Source organism: Pseudorasbora parva, chromosome 13 (genome assembly GCF_024679245.1).
Source record: "Pseudorasbora parva isolate DD20220531a chromosome 13, ASM2467924v1, whole genome shotgun sequence".
NCBI classification, from domain to species: Eukaryota; Metazoa; Chordata; class Actinopteri; order Cypriniformes; family Gobionidae; genus Pseudorasbora; species Pseudorasbora parva.
The window spans coordinates 28,546,110-28,560,890 of record NC_090184.1 but is presented as its reverse complement, the minus strand read 5'-3'; the positions used below and the strand labels follow the sequence as shown (position 1 = coordinate 28,560,890).

General features: G+C 37.8%; 1 protein-coding gene across 2 annotated transcripts in view; it reads left to right on the top strand.

The window, feature by feature from the left end:
- gnai3 (guanine nucleotide binding protein (G protein), alpha inhibiting activity polypeptide 3) overlaps positions 1–14,781 on the top strand; it is a 354,328-nt gene that overhangs the window by 319,549 nt on the left and 19,998 nt on the right. Inside the window, exon 1 of one of the 2 annotated variants that reach the window (XM_067413792.1) lies at positions 1,378–2,084. The exons of the other annotated variant lie outside the window; for it this stretch is intronic. Within the exon in view, the coding sequence (XP_067269893.1) occupies positions 1,967–2,084 (118 nt within the window). The 5' untranslated portion in view covers positions 1,378–1,966. Of the gene's footprint in view, positions 1–1,377; positions 2,085–14,781 lie in introns of those variants that run through there. 2 annotated transcript variants of the gene reach the window in all.

Sequence of the window (14,781 nt, the reverse complement as noted above, 5' to 3'; positions counted from 1 at the left end):
CGTGAAACTAATGTGAAAACAGACTTCATTCTCCTCAAATTAAAGCATATTTACACTGAATCGTTTCCTATCGCATAGGAATAGGCAATGGCGACCGGCATTCGAACCCCTCACCCGTGTGTATTTTCAGTGGCATATTATAAACTCACGAGAATACTTTATTACTTGAAAGAAGTACATATACATTAATGAGCACATATATTTTTGAAAGAACTAAGTGTTTTTAGCTAAGAATAAACTAAACAAGTTACACGGTGTAGCTTTAACAACTGATCGATTTCAGCCGCAGCTTCAGCAGTATAGGGGGCGGGCTTTAGATTCTAGAGAGCATTTTGACTAGTCAGGACAGAAGATTTGACGAGAAGGTGAAGTCTGCGATGATGTCATCAAAATCTGAGGTTTTAACCAAGGGGGTAATATAGCACTTGGAAAGCGTTCCACCCATAGGGGCCATTGCTAACCAAGCCATCACCTGCTGTTAGCATCCCATTGACTCCCATTCATTTTTGAGTCACTTTGACAGTGAATAACTTTACATCTGAGGCGTTTAAAGACTCCATTTGTCCATTGTTTATTTATAAAGAAACACGACAATGCATAAAAGGCTCCATTACCTTGTATCTTGCACTATCGCCCCGTAGAAGCTGTTTTTGTAGAAATAGGCTAACGATTGCGTCATAACCAACGATTGCCTCTGTCGCACAGTTGAGAAATTACCGTATAGACAGGAGGAGACGCTCAGAAACAATCTTTTACTGTCTATGAGACAGTCGGGGGGACGTGGAGACATAAAGTCTGATAAAGTCAAGGGAGAAGAATGGGGAGAAGCCGATAGTGAGACAAAAGCAACGGGAGAAAATATTTAAACAACGTGATTCAGATTTCACTTTCCACAACTACTAGAAGACCTACAACTGTCGGACAGGAGGCTCACGTCACATCTACGTCGTCAAGCTCAGTCTGAGCCTGCGCAGTTCGCTCAGCCATCAGGAAGTGAGTGCCTCTGATTGGCCTCATTTTTCAGCCGTTGAAGTCAATGGGATAGCTCTGTCCATTTCTTTTACTGTCTATGGTTTTAACAGAAGTAAGAGACTAAATTTTGAATGCTTATATCTCCTAAATACAAATTTTGTCACTATTTTAGAACATACCAGCTTATTCATAACTTTAAGGCTAACACAGTCATACTAAAAGCTAAAAAAAACTTCAATTTTGTGGGTCTTTAAAAGTAAAACTGAATAGTTTGTGAAATGGGCGTGTTCGTTTATTAGATCCAACCAATAATATTGCTCCCTCATAAACCGCAGCCAATTTCTGTTGGTTCGTGTCAATCTAGGGGTGCGTCTCAATCCGCTTAGTGCCCTAACTACTGAACTTAACTAACGTTACTGAACTGGGGAGCTGATTGAGATGCACCATAGGAAGGAAAGCAGTCGTACGCTTCAAAGAGATACTTCTGCGAACGAAACATTTGATTCAGTGCATGGAAGTGAACAAGAAGGATTTGTTCACTTAAAAGATTCATTCAAAAACACCGATTCGTTAACAGCACCACTGTGATCCACTACTTCGAGACAAGCTACATGTTTTGGATACAGTCTTGGATACCGTTTTTGCGAGGAAAAAAATCTTAAACTGGCTTTTACAACAAACCACAGAGCCTCGACGATGGAAACTTTTTAGTCGCAGAAACATTATTCCTCTGTGTTTCTGGTTTTGGTTCATTTGCGCTGTCCCAGCTAGCGAACGTGTTTCAGTGGATCGCGGTACAATATATACTATATATTTATCAGAGCCGCCGTTTAATATTTTTTAAAGTGTCTGTTTCCATACGCTGGCAGCATCACGTGCAAACTTGCCAACGCCTTTTCTCTCTTTGGCTTCGTTATTCTCCAAGCGCTGGGAAAATTACCACAACGTTCAGTTTTAAAGGTTTTTATAAGTTGTTTTTATAAACGTTTTAAAAATGGGTTGCACGTTGAGTGCTGAAGATAAAGAAGCGATGGAGAGGAGTAAGATGATTGATCGGAATCTGCGAGAGGACGGAGAGAAAGCATCCAGAGAAGTCAAACTGCTGCTGCTCGGTAGGCTATGATCTACTATTGCTCAATAATGCGTGCTATGTTGCGAGTACAATGTGTATTTCCTCTGTCATATCTCTGTCTTATGCGCTTTTATAGCTTCAACTCGATTGTCTTCATGCAGAGCTGTCAAAGTGAAATTAACTTATCACTGCAAATTCGTTAAAATAAAAGGAAGCAAGCAATAACGTTACAACATAAGTCTAGCTGTAATATGCTGAAATGTTTTGCAGTGTTAAACTAAGGTCGACAACCTGTTGAATATTATCCTATTCAAACCTGTTTTCACAGTGGGAATGTGTTTTAGCCGACTATAGCATCGGCTCAGAGTGCTGTCAAAACATGTTTCCCCTCGGAAATCCTCCCCCGGTGTCCCAAAACATCCAATGAGCTTCACATTTTATTACCATACTTATCCTACAGCATTTGGCTACTCTGTATGAGATTATAACCAAACCCACACTCACACACCCTGGAATCACAGCAGTATGATGGAGAAAAATAGCGGAAAGTAATGGTGTTGTGGCAGCATTCCAGCAGCTATCAAAGCGTGATGGAAGATAATGGCTGTTGTGGACCATGAATGACAAATTGCTCGTGTTTTGTCTGTCTGTTTGTTTTTTGATACTTTATTGGTAGCATACAAATGAGACAGAGGCACCCTATAGATAACAGAAGCAGGTAGTCAGTGTACAGTAATATAGATGTTGCATAGTAAGACACAACTCTCTCAGATAATTTAAATGATTTTAACCTTAGTTGTGTTAATCGCTTCTGTTTGTATTATTTCTGTGTTGCTTCTGATAAAAGTGCTAAATGAACTAAATAGATATTCCCATAACGGAGCAAATGCCTTGCGACAGGGAGGTTGTTTCTTTGAGCAAACCATATACTGTGATTTGTGAGAGTAGTGGTCAAATATGGAAATGACATCTGTCATTTTTGTCTGGGATGCATTCCTTTTTGACTGATAATCTTATGCATGCAGATTCATTGTCAAAACAGGTTAAAAATTGCTGTTGTGCAATTAAATGTTACCATCACTCTGCCTTTTGGAGATATTGTCCAATTGATGCAGCTAATGTTTACTTTTTTTAAGCCTCAAACTGATTAAATGACGACAGACGATATCTAAGACAGCATTCCTGTCAGTGGGTCAACATTTGTATAAGTCTTTGTGCATAAAAATACTTTTTCTTTTCTTTCCCAAGTTATGAAACCCTTTCCCTCTTGGCATTTAAATCATGCACTGGGGCATGTTAGGGGGTTTGGCTTTTTACTCTGAATGCAGAAACCCACAGTATGCTGGAACTGGGACGAGCATTTCAATGAGCCAAATATTACATGCTCCGTTAAACACAGAATGGAGTTCATAAATAAAAGCCACTCTGAAAGAACTGTCCAAGGACAGCAAGTTCTGAGAGTCATCCTGAATTACCTAACCATGTTCATATGCTCTCACTGTTTTAAAGGTGCCATAGAACGAAACTTTTACTTTTGTAGCTTTTTTTTTGCATTTAGTAGCCTAAGCAGTACTCAGAAAAGCTGAAAAGAAAACATGCAGACAGTTTGTTATAAAATCAAGCGTATCAGTTCTGGCAGGTCACATTAGTCAAACTCGCATCAGTTGGCTCTCGGCTGATAGCATCTACATATGAATACGACGTCTATCACAATATATATATATATATATATATATATTAGGGCCGGGACTTTAACGCGTTAATTAAGATTAATTAACTACGGGACTTTAACGCGTTAATTAATTACGCAAAAAAAAAAAAAAAATTAATCGCACTTATTTTTGCCCCGCGGAACGTTTTTCAATGAATGAGTTTTGACGGACCGATTATACTGGAACACCAACTAGCGCTCATGAGTCACGACAACAACCATGAAAACAACAAACCATAGTGAACATGAACAAAGAAGCTGATGAGACCGTTTTGCTTGGCCCCGTGGATGGGAAATTTAGTTTTAAAAAACGAAATGATGGAAGCGTCGACAAGAGCATGGTTGTGTGCAAGCTATACAACAGGGGTATCCAAAGTCGGTCCTAGAGAGCCACTGACGTCCTGCAGAGTTTAGCTCCAGCTTGCCTCAATACACTGCTAAAGTTTCTAGTATGCCTAATAAGACCTTAATGAGCTGGTACAGGTGTGTTTAATTGGGGTTAGAGCTATACTCAGCAGAACAGTGGCCCTCCAGGAGCAGGATTGGACACCCCTGCTATACAACAAGGAATTTGCGTATCACCGCAGCACATCGAGCCTCAAATATCACAAATATGCTTTTGCTACACTTAATGGCAAACATTGCACTGGTCTGCTGGACTGAAATAAATAAACAATATTTTGTTGATTAAGCTTATGTATTCAGTCATTATTCAATGGTATACTAAAAATACATGTGAAAAATTACTTCTCATTGTTCTCAGGTAAAATATTTATATGCGATTAAAATGCGATTAATTTCGATTAATTAATTACAAAGCCTCTAATTAATTAGATTAATTTTTTAATCGAGTCCCGGCCCTAATATATATATATATATATATATATATATATATATATATATATATATATATACATATAGCTCCTCAGTAATATCAGCAGCTATCACATTTCCCCAGCTCGTCAGGATTTGGTATTATAATTCCCCTTGAATCAGACTAAATTCCAATTCCTAATTTATTTTGTACATTTAATATCAACATTAAAGATATCTGCAATATATTATGTTGGTTCTGTTTACCCTAAGGGGGCTTATCGCTGCCCTCCTTGCTCTATCCAGTCTAGGCTGCATGGATGCGCTCTATTGCCCAGAATGGAACCATACTGCCAATCCAAACTGTATGTTAATAGTCAATCAATCATCTTTGACGATAGTGGTCCTGACAGAACTGTTTGAGTTTGTTTCAACTCTGAACTAAACCTGTTTAAATTTTTTTTGCCAGTTTTGACATAACTAGCTGGTTATTTGAATATGAATGCCCCCAAAGCAGCATATGGAGTCCGCCCTCTTTTCTGCATTCGTTTTACTAAAATGACTACAATTTCAATTTACAATAAAGCGATCCTGACAGCCTGCCCTGTGTTAAAGGGATAGTTCACTTTAAAATGAAAATTCTGTCATCCTTTACTCACCCTCATGTTGTTTTAAAACTGTATGAATTTCTTTCTTCAGCTGAACACAAGGGAAGATATTTTGAAGATTGTCAGTAACAAAACAGCTAACTGGAGCCATTGACTTCCATAGTAGGAAAAATACTATGGAAGTCAATGGTTCCAGTTAACTGTTTGGTTACTGACAATCTTCAAAATATCTTCCCTTGTGTTCAGCTGAAAAAAGACATTCATACAGTTTTAAAACAACATGAGGGTGAGTAAAGGATGACAGAATTTTCATTTTAAAGGTCCCGTTCTTCGCGTGTTTTCGAAGCTTTGATTATGTTTACAGTGTGCAATATAACATGAGTTTGTTTCGCATGTAAAAAAAACAGTATTTTTCACACAATTTACTTATCTGTACAGCGCTGTTTCCTCTGTCCTAAAAACGGCCTGATGATTTCCTTGTTCTATGAAGTCCCTCCTTCAGAAACACGTAACGAGTTCTGATTGGGCCAGCGCTTCCTGTGTTGTGATTGGACAGCAACTTAGCGCACTTTGCCCGGAAAGGTTCCCGCCTCTTACCATAACGGGGAGATGCAAGTGCTGAATGTGCTCTTCTCCACGTGGGAGAGCAACAAGACCACGCCCCCTATTTTGCATGTTCTTGTGGGCGGAGGGTTAGTCAACAAACGGTTCTAGTGACGTCATTCCTGCAGGAAGTGCAGGGGTGTAGTCCAAACCGGCCGTTCGCTGTAGGCTTTGAAAGGGAACTTCTGTTAAATAAAATATCTCGCTTGGCATTGAACTTTGAGCTTTATAATTTTACAGGTATTTATGCTCTAACAGCAACATTTCACACTAACTAAAGTTTGAAAGATGGAATAGCGAAGAACGGGACCTTTAAAGTGAACTATCCCTTTAAAGACGAGACTAAAATGTAGTTTAAAAAATAAAACTTAAAAAAAAAATTTTTTAGTTTGTGTGTGTGTCTCTGAGTGTTTGTGTCTGTTTGGAACTCTTAATGTTTTAGAGTGTAATCTCTTCTTTGTTTTTTTTAATGCATTGTGGCTAAATTATTTTTTTCCCCCACACATTTGCAAAAATGTGCTCTGTCTTATGCTCGCACTGTTCATATATGTGTGCGTGTGTGTGTGTGGGGGGGTGTTTTCACGTATTTCCCATTAATTTCCTGTTCCACGAAGGAGACAAGTGTGACTATTTTTTTTTTTACAACCCATTAGCATAACCGAAACATCTCCATGATTTTTTTGTGTTCACAAATGCAACAAAAGTCACCAAATGTCATCCCATTCCGCTGAACCAAAAAATTTCAAAACGGAAAATGTTTCAGTCATTTTTGACCGAAGAGGACCAGAGGGTTAATTGGCTTATTTAGCACAGTAAGTTAGCTGTGTGAGCTACTGAATTGAGCCTTGCTGTGAAACAGCCAATCAGAGTAACTTGTATAGCGGCATCTGGATTGTTGCCCCTATCTAACCCAAATACCTTCTATGTATCCGCCTGTTTCTCCAGCAACCAATGGGTGCTGAACTACTTACGCTTTCCGGTATTTTGCTTCCTGTTCAGTGACTAACCTCTATTAGCGTGGACCATGATATCAACAGAGAAGGCAACATTACATTGATTAGAATAAGTTGTGTTTAAATGTTGTTAACATGAGCTCAGGTTCAACATGTGCCTTTGATGCCATAAGAATTCAAGATTTTGTCCGAAACGTCTTGCTTAAAGAGGGTCGCACACCAGACGCACACATTATTTTGGCCCGAGCTCAATTTTGAATCAACTTCAGGTTTTTTCTTTTTTATTCAAATTATACACAAACTTGCATATGTCATATATAGTAAGTGAGAACCGGGGCGAAAGTAACGCGGGACGAAAGTAACAAAGCAATTTTCTCAAAGCCCTGACTACATTTGCATTCCAAGCTATGACGGCACGTTCAGCACGCAACCCTTGATGGACCTGCCAAAAATCATGTGATTTCGTCACCGTTTCCCGCGGTTGGGTCGGAAATATAGTTTTCGAGTACGGAAAGTAAATTACTGAAGCGGCACTTTTTTTTCTAATTACAAGTTGTGTTTCTCGTTTCATGTGTCACAGTAATGATCACTCTACGGATTATTTATTGCTGTTACACATCCTGAAGGTCTGTCTTTTCAGAGTTTTTCAGTATAAAAGTAAATCGTGTTTAAATGTCAGGACTTCCTGTCCGGACGAAAGTAACACTTGTTACTTTTGTCCCACTTTTATATATATATAATGCATATTATTATGCTAATTTAATTTTCATATTGTTCATATTGTTGAAGCAAAAAATGATCAAATAGATTGACATTGCACAAAAACATATTCTAAACCTACAAGTTTGTATTGTCAGGTAATATTTGAAACATTTGATTAAACTTAAAATTTAAAATGAAAATGTAATTTAATATATTTTTTGCAAAGATAAGTTATCTACAAAATATGTTTGCAGTTACATATTAACAAGGTCATAGTCAGGTATGTTTAATAAAAACAAGAGTAACCCAGAACAATCTAGCTTATATTGTTGTTACTTTTGACCCACCTGTGTGTTACTTTCGTCCCTACTGATGGGGTCAAAAGTAACAATCTGCATCTTATGTTCAAAGTGAAATCATACTGTAGCCGTTCTGCATTTGTACAAAATACCACTTGCTATTGATAGACCACACTTGTGAGTTATTGACCAGAGCAAATGTATATCTCTGACTAAAATATTTTTTTTTCAGAAAAATGGTACTTTCGCCCCTGCTCTCCCCTAACTTATATAATTTGTGTCTGATATTAATAAAACAGTCAAATTATAACTGTCTTAAAGGATTGTTATTGCCACTTCTATAGACATCAGCATGTTTTCGCTGCTACTTATGTGCATTTAAATGTCTGAAACCTAAAATAAACCTGATGTGGTGAAAACACTGAATAGTTGTGATATGTGACGAGTGCTGAGTGCGGGTTTCTCTGGCTCAATGGCAGCCAAAGCGTGAAAGCACGTTTGATGGCACCAAAATGAGGAACCCGAAATATTCGAACATACGTACGGCAGCACTCGCATGCATTGAACAAAGTTAACAAAGAGAAACGTTGTTTCGCCCATGTTTTTCTTTTGTTGTAGTGAATCACTGAGGAGCCAGCACGTGCAACCATCGACAAACATAAACAAAGCATTATTTTCAAGTTACAACAAATATTTGCCTCATCAGATGTGAGATGTACCACATACGTCCACACCGCAGATATGTTGCTTTAGACAAGCACGGTCGCGGTTTCTGTTTGCGTCATCACAACATTTTGGCCGTATTGTATGGGTGATAAAAGTCTTTACCAAAATTGTTCGGTTTTCGGTGCATCCCTAGTGTGTATCCACCTCCATTTTTTGTCCATTTGTGCTTTATCCATGGAGAAACAACGGCTTTTACAGCAAACAAGATAGCAAGCTACAAGCTATTAAACATAAGCTTCGAACAGGAAAAGGACAACCGACTTCCGGTTCAAACCCGCTATGAATCATGGGTAAAATCGGGAAAAAGGTGGATATATATTAGAGAACATTTTAAACATGTATCAATGCGTCTATGGCACCTTTAATACAGTTTAGACAGCATGGCTACATCCCTGTTGGCAAAAGGATTGCAACTGTCTAGCTGAGTTGACCATGCCTGAGTTGTAATTAGGCACAATGAGGCACTCTTCGCTTAATCACATTGTGGGAACTCACTTGTGGATTTTTCTTTGTATTCACTGTGGGTTTCCTGACATCAGCAGATTTAGAGGCATTAGGCAGTGATGACTACACTGTTGCGTCTGGCTAAACTGCAATTCTAGTGGTCTGTTTAAAGGGATACTCCCCAGAAATGTAATTCTGTCATCATTTACTCACCTTCTGAAGAACACAAGAAAATTAGGATCCAGACTATATTTGAGGCTATCAACTTCCATTTAATGGACCAAAAAAAAACCCCACTGAAAACAAAAAATTGCTTAAATAAAATAGAATTATTAGATGGAAATTTTTAACAAAAATGTACATTTTGTTTTGGCAACTAACTGAAATAAAATGTTCAACAAAGGACTTGTCACGAGTTGCAAGCACACTGAAAGGAATATGAAAACAAAAATGCTTTATTAAATATTGACAGAACACTCAGGAGATTGTGGAGAAAACATAAACAACCACATTAAAGGGGTCATAAAGTGGATTTTTTAAATCATTGTATAATATTTCCTGTGGTGGACTTATATTTTTTGTAAGATATTACATCATAAAATGCCATAATTTAGAAATATAGGTAATTGTTCTATCCTGATTTTAGGCCGCTGGCTTAAACACTCAGTTAGATGTGTAAATGCTTTATTTTTATATTTATGTGGTGTAAATGATAAACCCTTTTGACATTTGTGCTGGCTAGTGGCTACTGTATACAGACCACCAGGAGAGTCTTTACCAAAGAATTTTCAGATTTTCTATAAGAATTAGTACTGGCTGAGTCCTAATTGTTGGTGATATTAATATCCATGTTGACAATGAAAAAGACGAATTGGGATTAGCATTTAGAGACATTCTAAACTCTATTGGAGTTATCCAACACACGTCAGGACCAACTCATAGTCATAATCATACTTTAGACTTAATATTGTCACACGGAATAAATATTGGAAATTCTGCAGCAGACCGATGACATCTCAGATCATTAGCTAGTATCATATATACCTAATTTAGCAAAGGCTGCAGGCCGTCCCTTTGTTTCAAATATGGCAGGACAATCACCACTGCCACTAAAGAAGATTGCTTTGTTAATAAGCTTCCTCATCAGTTCCATCTCCTCAGCATCCCAGATAGATAGAAGGAACTTGATGTTGCAACGGAAACTATTGAATCTCTCTTTTCCAACACTTTAGACACCGTTGCTCCTCTATGCTTTAAGAAGATTAAAGAAAATAGTTAAACGCTTTTTAAATGGGGGGTGAAACACTCAGTTTCAGTCAGTGTCATGTCAATCTTGAGTACCTATAGAGTAGCATTGCATCCTGCATATCTCCGAAAAGTCTTTATTTTTTTTATAATTATATAAGAAAGATGCGCTGTTCCGAGTCTTTCCGAAAAAAGCCGAGCGGGTGGGGGCGTGTCGTGTGAGCGGAGCTAAATAATGAAGTGTGTGTGCGCGCTGCTGCTATTGTGTTGAGTCGAGTGTGTCGTAAAGCTGTGTCATCCCTAACAGCGGGAAAAAAACTTTATTCAAAATAAAAATATGGCTTTTAATCAGATACAGCCATACATCTATGATCCGGAATCAGACCCAGAGGCTGCAGTTGAACAGGAGCAGCAGCAAAAACGACTAGAGCAGGACGTCTCTATGTGGTACAAGTTATACACTAACTATATAATATGCTTAGCGGCTTGTGCTATTTACATATTTATACTTGAATTATATCGTCGTATTTTTGTCTTTGAAGGTGTACATGTGGAAAGTGCAGTTGTGCACGTGTGTGTGTGTGTGTTTACGCGTGGTTTGTGTAGACGTTAGTAAGCGGACTGGTTTTGCACGGCAGGCTAAGTTAGTGTTTACATAGAAAGACACGGAATAGTAGCGCATTTGAATGAAGAAGCGTGCTTATTTAGTTCAACATATTTCCCCACACTTTGTGTATTGTTGTTTGGAGTGCTTTTACAATACACAAACATAAAGTTACACATATAGTGGCCAGCTAAACAAATGTACACGCACTACACATCGCATGCTCCATTGATCAACTAACTATACGTGATCATGTTTGGGCTACTTGATGACCATAGGCAAAAACACAGACATTTGAAGCAGTCTAACTCACAGCCTGCGGTTCTAACGTTGGGACCTTTATCGTTGGGACTGCTCCATCCTTCAGCATTAGGCGATCGGGAAAATCCGGCGTCGAGCTGGGCCTTGTTTATGAAACAGTCGGCACCGAAATGCAGCGAACAGATATAAACATTCGCGCAACTCACTTGCTGATCCGGAAAAGCAAATTACATCCACTGTTGCCTTAACGCGGGGTTTTTGGCGAATCTGTGCAGGACTGTCTTGGTCTGGCAACCAAAAACGCACTTTTTTGGTGACATTGTAATTGTGCAAATCACCTGTGCAGCCGCCTACGAGCCAGCGCTTTGATGGGCGTAGGCTGTTACTTTCGCTCTCTCCCTCTCTCTCTCTCACGCTCTTCCGGTAGAATTGTCCGTAAGGCCCATACAAGGAAATTCCGCCCCCATTAACGTCAAAGGGGACCCATGATCGCAAAAAACTTGCCGAAACTTATGACTATTTTGACAAAGAAATACTCCCATCAAACGTCCACCTTAACTTTTGAAACTTTGTCCATGTTTAGTATGGGATTCCAAGTCTTTAACAGTGTAAAAAGATCAGTATGCATGAAACAGCATTTCACCCCCCCTTTAATATATAATAATTTTTTGTATAATCGTTTTATACTGATCAAAATTTCTAGCGACTTAGGGACAACATTCAGGCTAGGGGAACTCATATTAATGTTGAAAAACCTCATAAAATAAATATTTCATGCCATGGGACTTTTAAGGATCCAGATAAGATGGTGGACCTGCTCCTAAACATGACACATCGCTGAAGTGTCAGCGGAGACTGTGTCAACTACTAGACTCTCCCCTGTGAAGGCCTCCTTCCCTTCCCTTCCCCTCTATACAGATAAAAACACATATGCACACATACGTATTCAAAATTGCCTATAGGCTGAACATGTAATGCTTGAGTACATGCTGTCGCCGTTTTCACAGATTTTCCTTTTTAGGGGATGATGATGGTATAGTTTCAAAACTATTTTAAACCTATTTCATGGTTTGAGTTCTCGGGCCACCAGAAGCTGTTGCTGTGCGGATGGGGTCCAGAACACATTGGGGGTTTTGATTGAAGAAGAAGGTGTTGTTTAAATGGCATCATATTAAATAACTAATCAGTTTTTCAACAGAAATTAATTTAAAAAAATTTCCTTTAAAACTAAATTAATTTCCTATATTACAATGAACAGGGTTTAAATGAACAGGGAGAGTAATCAAAATAAGTATGATCAGGAGAATTAAATCATTAACAAATTAGGACACAAAGAAAGAACACCGGCAAACCAAAACTGTAAACTATGAAAGCAAAACTAAAAACAGAACATATTTGTATATTACAGAACTACAATTGCACTACAACTGAGCTAAAAAGAAGCTGCAAATAAACATAAAAACTAAATCAAAATTACTAAAATAGTAGACCTATATGAATAGTACTCAAGTAACGCTGTTGTTATCTTATTCATTTTGTTTCACATGTGATGTAACAACTTCACTAATTGTTAGTGGTTGAGGAGATTTCCTCCTTCTATATGTAAAGCACTTTGAGTACCTAGAAAAGCTATATAAATGTAACTAATTATTATTGTTATAGTAATAATAAACCCACAAGAATTCTGCTGTTGTTGTGTTGAACACTGAAACTAAATAATAGCACACTGATTATTTTTCTCATATTTAAAGTTTTTTTTTTTTTTTTTTTTTTTTAAGCTTACTTTATGTTTCAGGAAGGTGTCTCTCAAAAGGTCACACAGGTCACTGGAAAGGTTCCTGTATGAAAAAAGAGTTGTGCGAAGATATATATATATATATATAATCATCCTTTTGTTTGCCACAGAAACAATGAGGTTGGGTAAATAATGACAGACTTTAAAAAATTTTGTTAAACAACTTTTTTCTTAAACAACTGTTATTTTCTAAAATAAGCTTTTTGCTTGTCAACTAAGGAAAGACTTCTCAATGTAAAATTAGTTTCTGTTTGAGAACACAATGGTTATCCCACTGGAGGATATTGCTCAGTAGGGGGTTTGGCCCTACTGTCTTTCTGACTGCACTCTGTGAACCTGCACTGTTGAAAAAGAAAAAGCTAAAGGAAAATAAATCATAAAGCATGGCTCTGCTCAGCTGGGGTTGATAATAGTGGTGATCTTAACCACACTGCACATGGTACTGAAACAAACTATATAATTACCACAGGAGTAGGTCATTCACATACCCATTTAAAGTGTTCACAGATGTGTTTGTGGAGATTCTGTGGCTGTGCTGCACAGTCCCGGTGCGAGACCTGATGCTCGAACAGAATCCAGACCGAGTGTGGCTCTCACTCCAGAGTTATTAGGGGAAAGTGTGTAAGTTCTGATCTAGCATCTAGTTTGTGTGCAGTGAATGATTACATTAACTTTGGCTGATCCTAAATCAGTTCTCTCACAAAATTAGTGCCTTGAAATTCGTGAGTTAGTCAGTTAGTTTAGTGATAAAACCACACAAACAGGAGCCCAACATAATTTGTGGAATGTCGTTGTATATTTTCTCCTGATAGTTTTGTTTTATTTAATATTTATATATTTTTGGGGCCAAATTCCTTGTTTATTTTACTATGCAACATATATGGGAAATATTTTATTAGGGCTGTCCACAGTGTCCAGTTGTTAATTTAAGCCATTAGTCGACTAATAAGGGAAATATAAACTGTGGGGAAGCCTATTCCGCTTTCAAGTGTACGTCTAAAAAAATAGCAAAGAGTCATTTTAATTACATTTCAGGTTTTCAATAGGTATATTTCTCATTTATGTGCAGCAAGTAGCATAAGCTGAATATAAGTTCATTTTGTGACATACTCCAGTTCACTGAGACGGCAGATACTAGTTGACTACTAGGGTGCAGCCCTGAAGTTTTTATAAGGTACCTTTTTGCAATAATAAATAATTACAATACAATTTACAATTATTTTTTGGCTGAACTATTTAAAATCTGACTTGCTTAATTAATAAAAATACAGCTGTTCATGTTAGTTCACAGTGCATTAATGTTAACAAGATTTTAATAATGTATTAGTAAATGTTGAACTTAACACTGTTGGAAAGGTCAATAGGTTTGTGTGTTTTCTATCTGTTTGGCATGAATCTTTGGCTAGTCCATGATGGATTTTAAAGAACTTTTTCAGTTTCTCTCAGCCATTAATAACTCATTGAGCTTTTACTTGTGCCAAGGCCTCATCAGACGTGGCAGGACGATTTGGCCGTCTCACTCTCGGCTGAAGCATGCCTGCGGTTCAAGACGCTCAGAAGAAATTTTCCACATGATTCTCTAGTCCCAGTGACCCACAGTTATTCCCTCACCCTGCCATAAATTTGGGCTAATAGGGCAGCAAGCCACACCTCAAAAGCAGACATTATTGACCTAACCTTCAATGCATCTTACAGTAGATTTACTGCATGTAACAACTAGTGCAAATTATCCTGAAGATTGTTGACCAACAGTTGACCAAATGAATTTTTTTGTCTGTCTTGTTACTTTTTATTTTATTTTTATATCTTATTTAAATGTACAGCACTTTACATTGATTGATTGAAATGTTCACCAGAATGGAAAGCCAAGTTTGAAGGATCAAATCTTGAAATTTTGATACAAATGTCTCAGGTAGAGCTCTCACGATGTCATATTTTGATATGATATCTAAATGGTTATTGTGACCAAAAAT